The following is a 16,714-nucleotide window of genomic DNA, read 5'->3' as shown; positions in this document are numbered from 1 at the left end:
GCAGCACAACCCACTCAGCAGGCCCTCGGCGCTCAGGTGGCTTGAAGATTAAAGTGTGAGTATGAACAGAAGCACATGGGATGGGAAAGAGAGGAGATGGCGCTCTCGGCAAAGGAGACAGTACACGGTCCCAACCACTCCTCAACAACCCTGCTGCCACCCCAGGCTGGCCACAAGGCCTCCAGACTCTGAGGCTGTCTAGGGGGAGGGGCCCTCCAGCAGCCCTCTGGGATCAAGCCTGTCAATGAGCTCACGCTTCCTCCAGCACTGAGGTCCGGGAGCCATGTGCTCTCCCCACCTGCTGGTCTGGGTCACATCCAGGTCTTTCCCACACACCCAACGCCATATGCCACGTGCCGCCAGTGCGTGGCTGCAAACAGAGGCCCAGATGCCAGGCATGCAGGCTCTCGGTCATGGGCACACATGGACACAGCCAGACCCAGGACACATGCAAAACAGAGAACCATGCAGGAACCTAGGCTTGCGTGGGCTGAAGGCTCCGTGCACATGCCCCTCCCGGGAAGGAATCTGGGCTTTCATGTGTTCCCACCTCCTGCCCCGTACACAGCACACACGAGTGCCAGCCACCGTCTCCTGGATGGTGCAGCTGAGGCTCAGCCCCTTCGTGCCTCAGTTTTCCCCTCATGCCCCGCACACAGCACACACAAGTGCCAGTCACTGTCTCCTGGATGGTGCAGCTGAGGCTCAACCTCTCCGTGCCTCAGTTTCCCACCTCCTGCCCTGCACACAGCACACACAAGTGCCAGCCACCCTCTCCTGGATGGTGCAGCTGAGGCTCAGCCCCTCCGTGCCTCAGTTTCCCACCTCCTGCCCCGCACACGACACACACAAGTGTCAGCCACCATCTCCTGGATGGTGCAGCTGAGGCTCAGCCCCTCTGTGCCTCAGTTTCCCCCTCCATCTCCAGAGGGTGTGGGGACTCTGGCACCCCAGGCCCCTCCGTGCCTCAGTTTCTCCTTCTGTCTCCAGTGGGTGTGGGGACTCTGGTGGCCCAGGCACCCTCCCTCGGGCTCTGAGCCTCGGCTCCTCCTGGGGGCGGGGAAGGAGCCTGCCCCGCCCCCACCCTGCCTTTGCCCAAAAGGAGCCCCAAGCGCTGGCCTGACGTCAGGCCCTAGGAAGGCGAGGTCCGGGCTGCATGCAGAGCTGAGAGCTGAGGACTCACATCTCCAGCCTGCCCGGGTGAAGCGCGGTAAGTGCCCCTGTAGGCTGGCCCCAGCCTCCCTCTCCCCAGCTCCCCTAGACAGGAGGCTCCTGAGCTGCTCCCTGCTGGGGTTCTCACTCCCAGCCAAGCAGGAGTGGGAAGGGAAGGGCAAAGAAACTGCCTCCAGATCCAGTCTGGGGAGAGCTCAGAGCAGGTCCTGCCTGACAGGGAGCCATTTCTCAGATGAGAAAACGGAGACCCGAGGGAGAACGCGGGCGCGAGCTGGGCCGGCTGCATAAGGGGGAGCTGGCTGCCCACCCAATTCTGGATTTCATTCATTCACTCACTCATCCCTCCATTCAACACTCATCGAGCATCTGCTGGGCTCCCAGAGCTGGGTCTCGGTTTCCTCACCTGGCAAGGCAGCAGGGTTGCCCACAGGCCAGGCCAGGGACAGAGCTGGGGGACCTCAGAGGCTCTTGGCAGGCTCTGGGGCCTCGGCCGCCACCACCCGCAGCTGGGGCAAGGCCATGGTGAAGGCTTTGTAGACATGGGCTCCAACGCCATGCTCCCTCTTCAGAGTGCCCGTCCTGCCATCCCACAGCTCAGGCCCTCTGCAGCAGCCTTGGTGCTTTCTCTACCCCTTAGGGGTGGGGAAACTGAGGCCCAGGAAAGGCTTGCTTGCCAGCCCCCAATGTGGACCTGGAAGCTGGCTCCAGCCCTGCGAAGCTCGCGCTGGGGCTGCGCTGTGAGAAGGCGGCGGGACAGGGTCCCGAGGGGGCAGCGGGCTGGGAACTGGCCAGCAGCCAAGGTGCTGGCGGGGCAGACGTGGAGCAGCTGGTGACCTCGCAGGACGGGGAATGCACCCCACGGAGGCTGGGCCTGTCCACTTGCCCTGTCTTCTTCCTTCAACAGCTGGCCGTCCTGGGGCTCCCCTCCCCTCTCCCCACAGGACTCATCCAGTCGCTGGGCTCCGGGGCGGTCTGCTGTGTGGCCGTGGGCAAGTGGCTGCCCCTCTCTGAGCCACACGGTGCGGGCCCATCAGCAAAGGTGGGGTCTGTGGCTGGAGAGCCGGGCGTGGGGGTCATGCAGTTTGGACCGTTTCTGAACAGCTCCTGGGGTCCACAGGGGTGGTCTCGTTGTCTTCTTGTTAAGTAGTGTTAGCATCTCCTCTTTATAGATGAGGAAACTGAGGCTCAAAGAGATCAGAGGGGTCTTTTAAAATCATTTGCTCAGTCACTCAGCAGTGACTCAGTGACTCCGAGGGGCCAGCCAAGGCCAGGGCCCCTGAGGCACTCCAGTTCAGTGAGGGAGGCACAACCAGCAGGAAAGCAGGGACGTAGGGAACTGCGCGTGGCAGGGCACTGCAAAGGGAGCCAGGCGGTGCAGGTGTGCGGGGCTGTGGGCTCAGGAGGGCCTCCGTGAGGAGGGACGTCCGGGCCCAAAGAAGCTTAAGTTGACCCCTCACCATACGTCCAGAAGCCCTCCCCACACCCCTGGCGTCTCACAGAGCCCCGAACACAGACTCTCCTTCCCACCTCTGTCCCTTCATGCTCACTGTGCCCTTCCCGCTGCCAGGAACACTGTTCCCTCTGATCCTCCCGAGGCCCATCCCAGCCATGACCAGTCACCTCTCACCCTACCCCGAACTGTGAGATCGGAAAGGTGGGGCCAGGTCTGCCTGGGACCCCTTTGTGCTCCCAGCTATGGGTCTAAGTCCCGGTCTGACACCTCCAAACTGCACGGGGCCGTGTGGCCTGGAGCCTCTGATTCCCTCCGCACACAGGGCTGGGCACAGCAGAAGGCTGATCCCAGGCACTAGGACAAAGGGCCAGCAGGCAGATTGAGGCGGAGCTCAGCCCCTCCTGCACCCCAGCTGGGTGAGCCCGGGCACATGACTTAGCCCCTCTGGATTAGTTTCCCACAGGCACAGTGGGGCTAGAGGCACCCACCCAGGGCATCTTGAGGGAAGTCAATCAGACCCTGGGAAGGATGAGCCCAGCAGGTGCCCTTCGAATTGCGGGATCAGAGCTCTCCCCTGGGGCAGGGGCATCCAGGACACTAGGGCATCAGAGGGGCTCAGGGAGGGCCCTGTGGGACAGTGACTGTGGGTGCCCGGAGCCTTCACCAGGTGGCACAGGCAGAGGAACAGCATTCCAGGCAGAGGGAACAGCACGTGCAGAGGGAACAGGCTGAGAGGACCAGGCTGAGGATCTTCAGGCGAAAGGACCAGGCTGAGGCCAGGCAGGTGTACAAGACAGAATATGCCCGTCCCAGCAGCTGCTGGAGAGGCTGAGGCTGAGGAGGGGATTTCAGGGGCTACTGCAGCTACAGTTATCCCAGCTAGAGGTGAGCAATGAACCCGGTGATGGAGAGGCAGGGAGGGGCCGGCAGGTGACATGCAGTACCTCCAACTGGCCATGCCCCTCCCAGAGACACTGGTGTTTCCATCAAAGCCACGGTCTCAGCAAAAGGGTTCTCAGCTGGTGGAACTGAGGCAGAGTCGGGCCAGATGGGGCCCAGGTGTCCTTCCCCACAGAGCTCAGTCCGTGCCCACCAGCAACATCTCTCTCTGCACGGGGTGGAGGGAGCCCTGGCCTGTGGGTGTGGGGGCTGGGGAGAAAGACTTAGCTTCTGGCCAGGGCCACCTGGGACCTGCTAGGTGACCTGGGGTGAGTCTGACCCCATTTGGAGAGCTCAGCAAGCACCCACCCGCCTCTGGGTGGAAGAAACAGCGGCTCAGACTTTGTCAAAAACAGCAGGTGATATTCAAAAGCAGATGCCGCAAAACCAAGAATAATCATAAAAATAAACAGGCAGACAATTCCCCCAGTCATGGCTATTTTAGCCCTGGAAGGCCATGAGGGCCACCCCGTCTGGGGTGCAGGCTCAAGCACACACAGACCCGTGGGCACACATGCGGCCTCAGGGCCTCGAGAATCCCCTTGGGCACAAACTCCTGGTCCAGAGATGCCTAATCCAGCCCCTCTCTCCCCAGCCTGCGCTGCGCTCCACTCTGGCCTGCGCTGGGTCCTGCCAGCTTACCTGGGTCTGATTCCCAGCCCCACCAGCTCCATGCTGCGTAACCGTGAGGACACCACTCACCCCTCTGGGCCTCCGGTTCCTCGTCTGTAACAGCTAGGACTGCTGTGTGGATGCTCAGAGCCCCTCTGTGGGGAAAAGGCTGGGCCCATCCTCCACATCTCCACAGGCAGCACACAGGGTCCTGAGCCAGCCCCCCAGGCAGGCTCAACAGTCACCCTGGGCCACCTGCTGCCCTGGGGCCGGGGCCACTCTGCTGCCTGGTCTCACATGTGGCAGTACGGAGGCAGACAGGCTGCTGGGCAGCCAAGAGAGAACTCCCAGGTTGCGGGGTGGGTTTGGGAGGAGCCCAGGGAAGTAAGGACACAGCCCTCCCCACCCACCTGCCAAGGAGGGAGGCTGGCATGACCCTGGTGCCCCCCTGGAGACCTCTGGGTAGGTGCCAGCACCCCAAGTCCGGGGATCTGGCCTTCCATGGCCAGGTGCCCAGCAGAAATTCAACAAGCTGTGGGTGGGGGCAGGGAGGCAGCAGCCCCCATCAGTGCTCTGGGCACGGAGTGGTGGTGTGGCCATTGGGATGTATGGAGCAGGAATCCCCGGGGAGGGGACAAGGTCAAATAACGTCCATGCTCGATGCTCATTCCCACCCCTTGGAAGGTTCCCAGGACTGTGAGCTTCACAAAGGCTCTGAGAAGTCCTGTGCTGAGCACACGTGTTGGCCCTGGCCTCTCCCCGCCTGTGAGCAGGCTGGTCCAGACAGGGCCCCATCCAGGTGCCAAAACCAGGAGCCTCCAGTGCTCCTATGTCACACATCTCCCATGTTAGGGGCATCTGCGGTGTTTCTCACTTAGTCCAGATACCCTGCCTGATTTCATTCATTCATTCAACAAGTATGGTTCCCAAAGTCCCAGCTGAGGGAACTGGGGCTCCCAGTGATGAAATGATTTGCCCAAGGCCTCGAAGGTGGCGGGTGGTAGAACTGGCTTGCAAACCAAAGACCATTGCCATCAAGAGTGGTGATGGGACCAGGTGCAATAGCTCACGCCTGTAATCCCAGTACTTTGGGAGGCCAACGTGGGTGGATCACTTGAGACCAGGAGTTTGAGACTAGCCTGGCCAACACGGTGAAACCCCATCTCTACCAAAAATACAAAAATTAGCCAGGTGTGGCGTGGGCACCTGTAATCCCAGCTACTCCGAAGGCTGAGGCATGAGAATCACTTGAACCCAGGAAATGGAGGTTGCAGTGAGCCGAGATTTCACCACTGCACTCCGTCTCCAAAAAAAAAAAAAACAAAAAAAAGAAAAAGCAAGCAAGAAAGAGTGGTGATGGGAGATAGAGGGTGGGAAGGAATGTAAGTGTGGACACAATGGTCAGAGTGATTGGGACAGGCTTCCTGGAGGAGGTGTCAGCCTTGCTTGGCTGGGAGGACTTGTGGGTAGTGAGGATGGGGCTGGGAGTGGAAGCCAATTTCCAACCAGTACCAAGACACTAGGTAGGTAGGTTTCAGAGGGTCCAGGCCAGGTGGCATTCACCCTGAATGCCAGGGTGAGAAACCAGGCCACACCTTGCCAGCCTTGATGGGGCTTGCTCAGGGCGTTCATGCAGCCGAAGGGGAAGCAGCCGAAGGGTGCTGCTCTCTGCCAGGCCGATCTGGGTGTGGGCTGGTGGGAGCCCTGCCCCCACCCACAGCCCTGCCTCGAGATGCTCAGAGTCCAGTGGGGAAGCCTGCAGCACACAGCAGCGCCACAGGATGAGTCCCGGGCTTGAGGAAGCGCAGGGTGCCCTGGGAGGACGCACCAGGGAGATGCAGCCCAGGGAGGAAGAAGAAGGCTTCCTTAAGGAGGCAAGTCCAGGGGGAAGGCCTAAAAATGGGCATGAATAAGCCGAAAGGGAGAGAGCAGGAACAGCTTGGGGATGGGCCCAGAGGGCGCGTGGAGTGTTTAGGCCCCGCTAGCAGATTCCTCTGCAGAAGCATCAGTCAGGTGCAGTGACTGGAGAGGCGCGTCCCCAGCCCCGCCCAGCAGTCTAGGCCTCAGGCCCCTCCCAGGGAGAATCCCCGAGCCAGCGACAGTCCCACCTTGGCAGGCTGTTTTGCGATGTGATATCTATGGGGAGGGCATGAGGGGCATCCTCCTTCACCCTCTGCCCCCTCCCCTGGAGGAGTCAGCAAAGCCTAGAAAGGCTGGGGCTCTCAGCGGTGTGCCCACCTGGAGGGGCGGGGGCTCTAAGGGTCTGCCCACCTCAAGGGGCGGGCCAGAAACAGAAAAGAAAGAGATGCTGCAGCGCCCCTGCCCCTGCCCCACCACACCTGCAGCTGGTGCCCTGGCTCAGCCAAGGCCCAAGACAGCCCTGCACGGCAGCGTGTCCAGCCATTCCCACTTCACAGGAGGAGAGACTGAGGCTCAGAGAGGACCCACCCAGGTCAGAGCCCTCCCTCCGTGCTGGCAGGGGCACTGAGTAGTGTGGGAGCTGGACCTGGTCTAGGCTGCTCGCCCAGGTTGGAGTAGAGCTCGCCCACTCACCCTCAGTCCCCCGCTGGCAGCTTGTCCCATCCTTTCATCACTTCCTGTGCCTGAACCCCTACTCTGGGCTGGCACATCAGGACAAGAACCCCCAAGGGAGATTCTATTTTGCCCACTCTACAGATGAGGGAACTGAGGCTCAGAGACTGTAAGGCCACATAGTCCCTTCAGAGATGGAGCCAGGCTTTGGCAGGGCCATCCAGGCCAGAGCCAGGGCTCCATGGCCACACTCCAGGTCCCCACCCTGCCAGGTCTCCACTCACTGACTCTCAGCCCTGGAGAGCAGGCCCTCGTTCCCTCTGTTCTGTCCCCAAGGAAGTACTTGTGTGTGGGTAGGGAGCAGAGCAGGCCTGGGCCAGTGGGGAAGAGGGGAAACCTCCCAGCCCTGGCACAGCCTCCAGGCCCTGAGCCCCAGTACCATGGCAGCACGGTCAGGACATGGTGCCAGCCCCTGCCTACGGGGCTCTGGCCAGTTGGCCCCAGCCATGGAGTCTGCTGTCTCAGACAGGCCCAGGGTACCTGCCAGGAAAGAGGGAGGAGACAGGGCCATCTCCCCCACACCCAGGTTTGGCTTAGGGAAACTGGGCTTGAGGACAGGGCCCTGCCTCCCCTCTCTGGCCAGCTCTGAGGGTAAGACCTTGCCTCTCCCCTCAGTCCAGGCTCCCAGGGTGAGGCAGAGCTATGGAAGGCACAAGTGACCCCATTTAGGAGATGAGGACGGTCAGGCTCACTGACCAGGCCCAGGTCTCGGCTGAGGGAGTGGCAGAGCTGGACTCAAACCTGGGTCTCTGTGCTGGTGACTGCACGTCACCCGGGCCCTCCAGAAAGCAGAGTCTGTGCCTCTTCCGCGGGCAGAGCCAGGCAGTCCCGGGAGGGGCAGAACCTTCTCCTTTCCCTAGTCGCTCCCCAGGGAGCCACTTCCGTGGGCCCCTGAAGGGTCTGGAGTCCCCGCCTGCGTTCCTCCTCCTTCTGAACAAAGAGGGTGGTGAGTGGGAGCCCCAGAGAGGCCCCTTAATAATCGAATCGGGACATCCGTCACTGTGGGAGGCAGGTGGGGACTGACAATATGGAGACAGAGACAGCCAGAGAGGAGGGCAGAGACAGGGACAGAAGGTCTGGGCGGAGGGCCCAGGTCGTGGCGGGATCAAGGCTCAGAGTGCCACAGGAATCAACGCCCATTGTGCTATTAGTTTTTGTTGTTGTTGGTTTTTTTTTTTTTTGAGGTGGAGTCTTGCTCATCGTCCAGCCTGGAGTGCAGTGGCGCGATCTCGGCTCACTGCAAGCCCCGCCTCCCAGGTTCACGCCATTCTCCTGTCTCAGCCTCCCGAGTAGCTGGGACTACAGGCGCCTGCCACCGCGCTCGGCTAATTTTTTGTATTTTTAGCAGAGACAGGGTTTCACCATGTTAGCCAAGATGGTCTCGATCTCCTGACCTTGTGATCTGCCCGTCTCGGCCTCCCAAAGTGCTGGGATTACAGGCGTGAGCCACCGTGCTCGGCCCCATTGTGCTATTAGGATTGGGGTCAGTGTGTGACCAGGGTCAGGCTCAGAGTGGGACAGGGATCGAGGTTCATCACCTTACTGGGATCATGGCTCAGTGTGTCACCAAGATGAGGGCTCAGCTTTGTTTGAGATCAGGGTCAGACTCTTAGTGTTGGGAATCAGTGCATGCTTTGCTAGCTCCCTCTCCTCACCATTGTGGCCTCTGGGGTGTCCGGCACATTCTGCCCATCCCCCCAGCTTGAGAGGCCGCAGAGCCCCCACATCCCTAGCCAGGACCCCAACACCTCAGCGTTGTTGGTGAGCCTGATGGGCTGGCCCTGGGGAGTTTTCTGGGAGGGCAGAATCCCCAGGGGCCAGCGTCACCCTGGGACTCGCTCCCAGAGGAAACGTTCTGTGTTGTTTACGATTTCTCTCTAATTGGGACACTAATATAGGCCCCGTACAGACAAATTGGAAAAGCAAAAGGCACACAGAAAGGAATCCCAAAATAGTTTTTTGGCCCTGCAGTCCCTCAGTCCAGCTGCGGAGCCTCCTGGACCTTTTCTGACAGTGTTTCATCCACAGCAGAGGAGGGACCCATCTCCTTCTGGGGATCTTCTGGGGCTCCTGAAGCCCACAGCCCCGAGACGCCAGGTTCCCAGCCCCCATGTGCCCAGCCTCCTCCCCTCCCCTGGCTGCCTGCTGTGCCCCAAACCCCCTGACTCTGGTAGCCCACCAGGACTGAGGGAGGACTGATCTATTCATCCAACAAATGCACCCGTCAATGCCCGCGTCTCAGGGCCTGGGGATAGAGAGCTTGCTTGCAGTCGGGGGGAGCTGGGAGCTGAGCCTGGGCCCTTGTGTGGTGGGGGTGGCAGGAGGGGCTGGACACAGGCTTGGGCAGCACTTGACTCCTCCCAGCAGCCTCCAGGGTAGCATGCACCCAGGGCTGGGGTCCCAGAGGCAGAGGGCATGCTGGGTGACCTCATGCAGGCACTGACCTCTCTGACCCTGAGGAAGAAGGTGGCCGCCGACTGGAGGGACCTGGCCCTCTGAAAGCAAGAGTTCTTTGCTGCCCTGAGCCAGGCCAGGGGCTGTTTGAAGTCAGGGCTCATTGTTCCCCAGGGGTGGGATGGGGCCACGCACTGGTCAGAGGGAGTGGCGGGGCGCAGCGTGTTTACAGCAGGCAGCCACCAGGAGGGGAAGGGGCAAGGGTCCTCCCTTCTCCAGCAGGTGGGGGAGGGGCGCTGTGCAGAAGAAACAGCCCACGAGCCTCCCCACCCTCCCTTACCCCAAAGGCTTCTCCTTTCTCCTGAAAAAGCCAGAAATGCCCTTATTTGGAGGGTCAGCCCAGCTCTAGGGTGGGGGTAGGGCCGTTAACCCTTCATTTATAAATAGAGGGATAAATCACTGCCGAGTTAAACACGCCAGGGCAGGAACATAAACAGAGTGGGTGGCTCCGGCACAGCCCCTCGCCCGCTCCCCACCCCGGCCCCCCTGCCCAGGCCAGACGGGAGCTTGCTGTTTATTTGACTCACACCCTGGCTCCAGGCTTCAGCCCCAGCCAGTCACCCCACAGGGGCCTCTGTCTCCTTTTCTGTGGGTTGGGGGGGTTATAGGGTGCCTGCCTCTCAGGGACAGTAGGAGCCTGGGGTGCCCAGTGGGACTGGACCTTGGCTCCCATCCAGCCCCACTGGACAGTCTAGTTCCCTTTGTGAAGGCCCCTCATGAGGACCCCCGTCCAGGGCATTGACCTAATGCTGGCCTGGGAGGAGGGGAGAACAGATGGGTGGTCCCGGAGGTTGGGGGCCATGACGGCGGGTGTGGGGACAGGGGAGTGGGCAGGGCAGTCAGAGGTCCCCACCACCAGCAAGGCTCTGGCCCAGCAGAACTGGTTCCTCGGCCACCAACTCTGCTGGTGCTGCTGTGCTGATCCGCTTGCTTCATCACCCCATCGGCAACGCCATCACAGTCATATAGATGAGGAAGCAGGTAGAGAGGCTACATGGCCTACCCGAGCACGCACACTAGTCAGTGGCAAAGCCGGGGCTGGAGCCAGGCCCTGGAACTGCACACTGGAGCCCCGTGGTCGTGCCCTTATCAGCTCTCCATCCTGAGGACAGCCCTGCACTGCACATGTTTCCACCTCCTCCTCCTGCCAGGACGGTCGCAGAAACCTCCACATTTTGTCAAGGCTCCATGCTGGCCAGTGCCAGGGCTGGAATTTGAACCCGTGTCTGAATCTGAAAGCCTGTGCCTTTTCTGCTGACGTCCGAGGCTCCCTCTGGGTAGAGCCAAGGGAGCAGGCATTTGAGGCCCTGGACGAGGCGAGGGCATGGAGGTGGGGGCTGCTGGGTGTGCAGGGGCAGATGGGCTGGCTGAGTTCCGGGCCTCAGGGCAGGGCTTAAGGCCAGGCTGGCGCCTGGGGTGACCTGGTCTCCTTGCTTCCAGGCCTGGGGTGTGCAGGCTGCCGTCATGCCCTCTGTGTCTCCAGTGGGGCCCTCGGCCGGGGCAGTCCCCAATGCCTCCGCAGTGACAACAGTGTGGACCAATGCCAGCGGGCTGGAGGTACCCCTGTTCCACCTGTTTGCCCGGCTGGACGAGGAGCTGCATGGCACCTTCCCGGGCCTGTGGCTGGCGCTGATGGCGGTGCACGGAGCCATCTTCCTGGTGGGGCTGGTGCTCAACGGGCTGGCGCTGTACGTCTTCTGCTGCCGCACCCAGGCCAAGACACCATCAGTCATCTACACCATCAACCTGGTGGTGACCGATCTGCTGGTGGGGCTGTCCCTGCCCACGCGCTTCGCTGTGTACTACGGCGCCAGGGGCTGCCTGCACTGCGCCTTCCCGCATGTCCTAGGTTACTTCCTCAACATGCACTGCTCCATCCTCTTCCTCACCTGCATCTGTGTGGACCGCTACCTGGCCATCGTGCGGCCCGAAGGCTCCCGCCGCTGCCGCCAGCCTGCCTGTGCCAGGGCTGTGTGCGCCTTTGTGTGGCTGGCCGCCGGTGCTGTGACCCTGTCGGTGCTGGGCATGACGGGCGGCCGGCCCTGCTGCCGTGTCTTCGCGCTGACTGTTCTGGAGTTCCTTCTGCCCCTGCTGGTCATCAGCGTGTTCACCGGCCGTATCATGTGTGCACTGTCGCGGCCAGGTCTTCTCCGCCAGGGCCGCCAGCGCCGCGTGCGGGCCATGCAGCTCCTGCTCACGGTGCTCATCATCTTTCTCGTCTGCTTCACGCCCTTCCATGCCCGCCAGGTGGCCGTGGCGCTGTGGCCCGACATGCCACACCACGCAAGCCTCGTGGTCTACCACGTGGCTGTGACCCTCAGCAGCCTCAACAGCTGCATGGACCCCATCGTCTACTGCTTCGTCACCAGTGGCTTCCAGGCCACCGTCCGCGGCCTCTTTGGCCAGCACAGAGGAGAGCGTGAGCCCAGCAGCGGTGATGTGGTCAGCATGCACAGGAGCTCCAAGGGCTCGGGTCGTCATCACATCCTCAGTGCTGGCCCTCATGCCCTCACCCAGGCCCTGGCTAATGGGCCCGAGGCTTAGTCAGCAGGGCTCATGCCAGGGGCTGAAGGTCGGGGCTATCTGGGCATGCCAGCCTGGACACCCACCATGCCAGGGGTGGCAATCGGTTTCATCTCGATTGATTGGTGATGGCTACCCAGAACACCGCATTGAGTCTAAGGCCACTGTGCTGTGGTTGATTAGCAATGTCTGTCTGCCACTGGCTCCAGCTGGGATGTGGTGGCCTGAATGCCAGTGATTTGCTGTTCCTGGGGTACCGCGTGCCCACTGAAAACTCAGGGGTAGCCAGGAGCTGCTCCTCACTTTGGCCAGTTTGTCTCCAGAAGGAGTTCCTCAGAAAAAAGGACAAAGTGGATTCCATTGACTAGAAGGATGAGATAAAAAAGAAAAAAGAAAAAAGGACAAAGATTATTTAGGTACTCGGAATTCCCAAGAGAGTTAACAGCAACAATGCTCCCTCCAACACCCACACAGAAGGAAAAACAAGGACAGAAAGCAAAGGCCAGGGAGCATTAATGTTGCATTAATTGAGGTGCGGGGAAGTGCATGTCTCTGCAAGACCCCCCCACCTGAGGCCTCTGTGAATTGCACGATAGAACAGCAGACACCCACAGGCCGCTCTACTGTGAGCAAGCACTTTGATATCTGGGTTGACACTTGAACCCGCAACAACCCACAAAGAACAGGTGATTTTTCATCCATTTCTTGGTGCTGGAGGGGTCAAGTGACACACACAGGGGCCACAGCTGGGAAATGGCAGGGTCAGAATGAAAACCAGCCCCACCTCCTCCAGTGCCCTTGCACCTCCTTCCACAGAGACTGCACCATCTTCCCAAAGTCCTCACTCTAGGAATAGCCTCAGAACGGCCCACCTGCTGCCCCAGGCAGACGGCAGTGCTCACTGTCCCATCCTATGGGTAAGAAAACCAAGAAGGAAGTCACGCAGCAACGAACCCAGGCATGCCGGGCTGCAGCCACCATCTCCCCATGCAAAGAGACGTTTTTCTCCCCTCGGGGGGCAGAGAGGTCGTGACCAGCTGCTCTGGCCCGGCTCACTATGCGTCCCCCTGCCTTCACTAGGGAGGGAATTTTCTCTGGCTGGGGCCTCTGGCCATCTGCTGGGAGCTGGACTCCAGGATTGCCTCCCTTTGTACCTTCTGCCGAGTGTCCAAGATCCCAACCCTTTCGGGACTGGTGTATGGGGAAGGGGGCCTGTGGCGACGGAGAGGAGTGTGGGGCATCCCTGGCACTTCTGGCTCCGAGGCCCTGCCATCATACCTGGCCATAGCCACTGAAGCAGGCGAGATGGGCTCGGGTCCCCAGGCCAGGCCTTTGGCTACAGAGAAGTCCTACACACTCAGGGTGACCGTGGCCTGTGTGGCTGCGAGCAGGAGGGGGAGGAGGAGGAAAAGACTGGGGCTCCCCGACTCGGCTCGAGGCAGAGTCTCCTATCCCCAGTTTAGGGTGCTGGACTTTATATCCCCATGTTACAAATGAGGAAACTGAGACTCAGAGGGAGAAAGGGGCTTGCCAAGGTCATAGAGTGAGTGTCTGAGTCATCCAAGGCCAGTACTGTCCTCACCAACCCCAACTGTGGCCATGTGGGGCAGCTGGGGTGGGGGGTGCTGGCGCAGAGGAGGCAGAGGTGTGCCCAGTAAGGTGGTGGAACTGCCAGGGCTGCTTCCTTCCTGGGTCCGGATGTCCAAGAAACAGCGGGTATCGCCATGGCCACCAGCATTCTTGACACTTACCAGGCACCAGGCACAATTCTGGAACCTTCCCCCAGCCCCTAGCTCTCTGGCGTGGTTCAGAGAGGAGCTGTGGCTTACTAGGGACGCAGGGTTCCACAAGGCAGAGGGATCCAGAAAGGAGGCGGCTGGGGGACGGGGCTGTGCATGCACAAAAACCCCACTGACCCCAGGAGCAACCTTCATGGCGGCTTTCAGGCAAGCAGGCACCAACGGCGAGCGAGCCGCCATTCCCAGGGCTGCAAGTCAGCACCCACGTGGTCATGCATCTAAAGCTGAGGAGCAAGGGGTCAGTGCTCAGGTGTCCTGCTCAGCCCAACCCAGCTGCGGGCGTCTCTTCCAGGTTCATGTGGCCCAGCAGTCCCTGAATGGCCTTGCTCCTCTGGGACCCCCCCACCCACGCTCACAAGTCATCCAGGGCCAGGGACTCTGGACTCCACTCCTCCAGGGGCTATGGGTCCTCCTGCTCCATCTTAGGGGGTGCCCAAAGCCCCAGAGACTACCTGCTGGCTCCCACTCCTGCCCCTCAAGCAAGCTCTGCACATGGCCTGGGGTATGACACTCCTCTGCCCTTGGTCCCACACTGTGCTGTGAAGATCCCTCCAGGCTGGGGCCGCAAGGAGGCAGGGGGCAGCGGGAAGGGGTGCTCAGGCGAGGGGAAATGGCCTGGGCAAAGGTGAGGCCGAGCGCCGCCTCGCTGGGGCCAGTGAAGGGCCTTCCGTGCAGCTTCCCAGCCCCCATCCCCCTGCCAGTGTTTCCTGCCCCCCTCCTCCAGTGTTCCCTGTCCCTTGGGCCTTCAGCTTCCCCGTCAGTGCCCCCCAATCTGGCTCCATTCCTGGTTGTCACTCTAATTCATGCTAAAGGGTGAATGGCTGACACTTGAGGACTGCTGTGCTCAAAGAGGCACGGCTTGCAGTTTTTCTGGAACAATCCCTGTCTTCAGGAGGAAGGCACTCTAAGGCGGGTGAGCCAGGTCCCCCTCTTTGTCCCCATGTCTGAAATCCCATCATTCAACTGGGGTTCCTCGGGCCTCAGAGGCTTCTCAGACTGCAAGAGGCCAGGAGGGGAAGGAGCTCCCCTGATAAGCAAGCCTCAATTTCTCCACACCCTACTCCTCTTTCTCCTCTCCTCAGCCTCATAGCTGGAGGGCAGGGGGCTGAGGGAGGGGGCACCCCAATGCCCTGGACTGCCCCACAGCTTCCCCAGCCGCTTGCTTTCTCCTCCTGATGGCTGGCTCCTTCCCACTTCAGCCTCCTCTGTACCCTCCACTGAGCCCCAGGAGCTTCAAAAGTCAGACCAAGACTGTCCTTGGTCCCACGGGGCAGAGGTGAGATCTGTGCGCGCCCCCTCTCCACACTTTCATGGGGACAGAGCGTGAGATTTTTGCGCCCCCTCCCCACGATCCCCCTTTCCGGATTTTTAAAACGCTCCAGTGACGTGAAATGGTGTGTGTATTTATATCCGACATCAACAATCTCCTTCACGAGATGGCCTTGTCCGGAATTAAAGCTGTTTATTCTATTCCTGCCCACGACTCTGCTCCTGCGCTGGTGGGGGGCATGGAGCTGGCGAAGGGTATGGAGCAGGGTGGCGGCCCTACACACGCTCCAACTCCGTGTCCTTCGGACCAGCAGCTCCACAGGGAGGCAGTGACGGCGGTTTCGTGGTTTTGTCATCCCTGCTGGGAGGCAGATTTAGGGGCCTTGAGCTCTGCCCAGCTCTGATGGGCAGTGGATGGAGGGGGCACAGGTGGCCGACTTGCCAGCAGGGTATGGGCACAGCAGCTTGGGTGGGGGTTGGCACGGACCAGCAGAACAAGGGGGCTCCATCCCTGATCCCAAGCCTGCCTACCCAGGGCAAGGACGTGGAGGTGGGTGAGGCAGCCAGACCACCCACAGCCGCTGAGTCTCCTATCATATCAGCAGAGATATGGCCTAGAAGGAGAGGGAGCAGATGGGTCGGCTGCTCCGACACCCCAGGGAGAGGGGGGACTGGCCGCCTTGTGGGCCTACTAAGTGCTGCTGCGTGGCCCCTTCTCTGAACCTGGGAAGGTGGGATGGCCACCTCCATTCCCGGAGGAGAAACTGAGGCTTTGGGGGTGGCCAGGGAGGGGGCTCAAACCAGGGCCCCTGGGTGCCCAGTTCTCGGTCTCTGGTCTGGCGCAGCGGAGCTCCGGGTGGGGAGGCGCTGTCTGGGGGCTCGTCACTCCCACGGTCTGGCACCCGCGGCGGCCGGAGGCGTCTGGAGGTAAATATTAGGGTCTGTTTAGATTAAGCTCCATTAATAGCAGGAAATGTCGCCTGGGTGCCTGCCCCAGCTTCCTGGGGGCCTGAAGGCATGGGGCGGGGTGGGGGTGCACTGTCTGAGCTGGACACCTCTCCGTGTGCCCTATTGGAGCTGGACACCCCCTATCTCTACCCCTCCACGCCCTGCTTACCGCCTCGCTTAGCGGCTCCGATTCCAGCCTCCCTGCCTCTTCACACACAGTCCTTCCTCTCTCCTTCAGGGCCTCCGCAGCCCAGCGCTCTGTGTTCCCCACCCCATCCCCTCTTGGGGTAAGGCCTCATGGGATGAGAGGGGACCCACGGGGCCACATTTGCCTACCCTCTGGAGCTGGGCCCCCACCTGAAGGGGTCTGTGCGCCCAATTTACAGAGGAGAAAACTGAGGCTCAGAGACATCATGGGACCAACCCAACGTTCCCAGGCGCCACCTCAAAAAGGAGCTGGAATTCCCCTTCCAGCCCTGCCTGACTCCAGGGTCAAGGCCACCCCTACCTCCTGACCGCCTATCAGGAGTCACAGAAAGCTGTGGGCCAGGGAGAGGGGCAGTCAAGCTCAGCGTCTGCAGGTCTCTGACTGTGGAGGGGCGGGCCCAGATGCAGGAGGGAGCGGAGGGATGAGTAGGAAAGGCGGGAGGGGAGAGAGGGGCCCAGGGGAGGGGCTGTGGTTGGAGGGCTAGGACAGGCCTGGGGAAGTGGTTCCGCCCATGAGACCACAGTCTCCTGCTCCCAGGCCTGTCCCCTGCCATTCCCTCCCCCTGGATGGTCCCTCACCCAATCTCCTCGGACCACCTGCTCTGTGACTCCTGGCCCTCACCCCACTGGCCCAGCAGCCTGTGCTTATCGCTAGCCAGGGCCTTCCGCTTGTCACGTCCCAGCCCCTCCTCTGTCCCTGCTCTTCCTGGGGCCGCCTCTTGAAGCTGATTCCTCCCCACCCCCA

General features: G+C 61.1%; 1 protein-coding gene across 1 annotated transcript; it reads left to right on the top strand.

The window, feature by feature from the left end:
• Window positions 1-1,145: 1,145 nt before the first annotated feature.
• On the top strand, window positions 1,146-12,130 carry GPR20 (G protein-coupled receptor 20). The gene is made up of 2 exons (XM_011990153.1): window positions 1,146-1,210; window positions 10,664-12,130. Exon 2 carries the CDS (start codon window positions 10,688-10,690, stop codon window positions 11,765-11,767), a length of 1,080 nt encoding a protein of 359 aa, XP_011845543.1. The 5' UTR covers window positions 1,146-1,210; window positions 10,664-10,687; the 3' UTR covers window positions 11,768-12,130.
• The last annotated feature ends 4,584 nt before the right edge of the window (window positions 12,131-16,714 follow it).

Source organism: Mandrillus leucophaeus, unplaced genomic scaffold, assembly GCF_000951045.1.
Source record: "Mandrillus leucophaeus isolate KB7577 unplaced genomic scaffold, Mleu.le_1.0 Scaffold371, whole genome shotgun sequence".
In the NCBI taxonomy this organism is placed as follows: domain Eukaryota; kingdom Metazoa; phylum Chordata; class Mammalia; order Primates; family Cercopithecidae; genus Mandrillus; species Mandrillus leucophaeus.
Note: the sequence above shows the minus strand (reverse complement) of the source record. Positions and strands in the feature narration are given on the sequence as shown.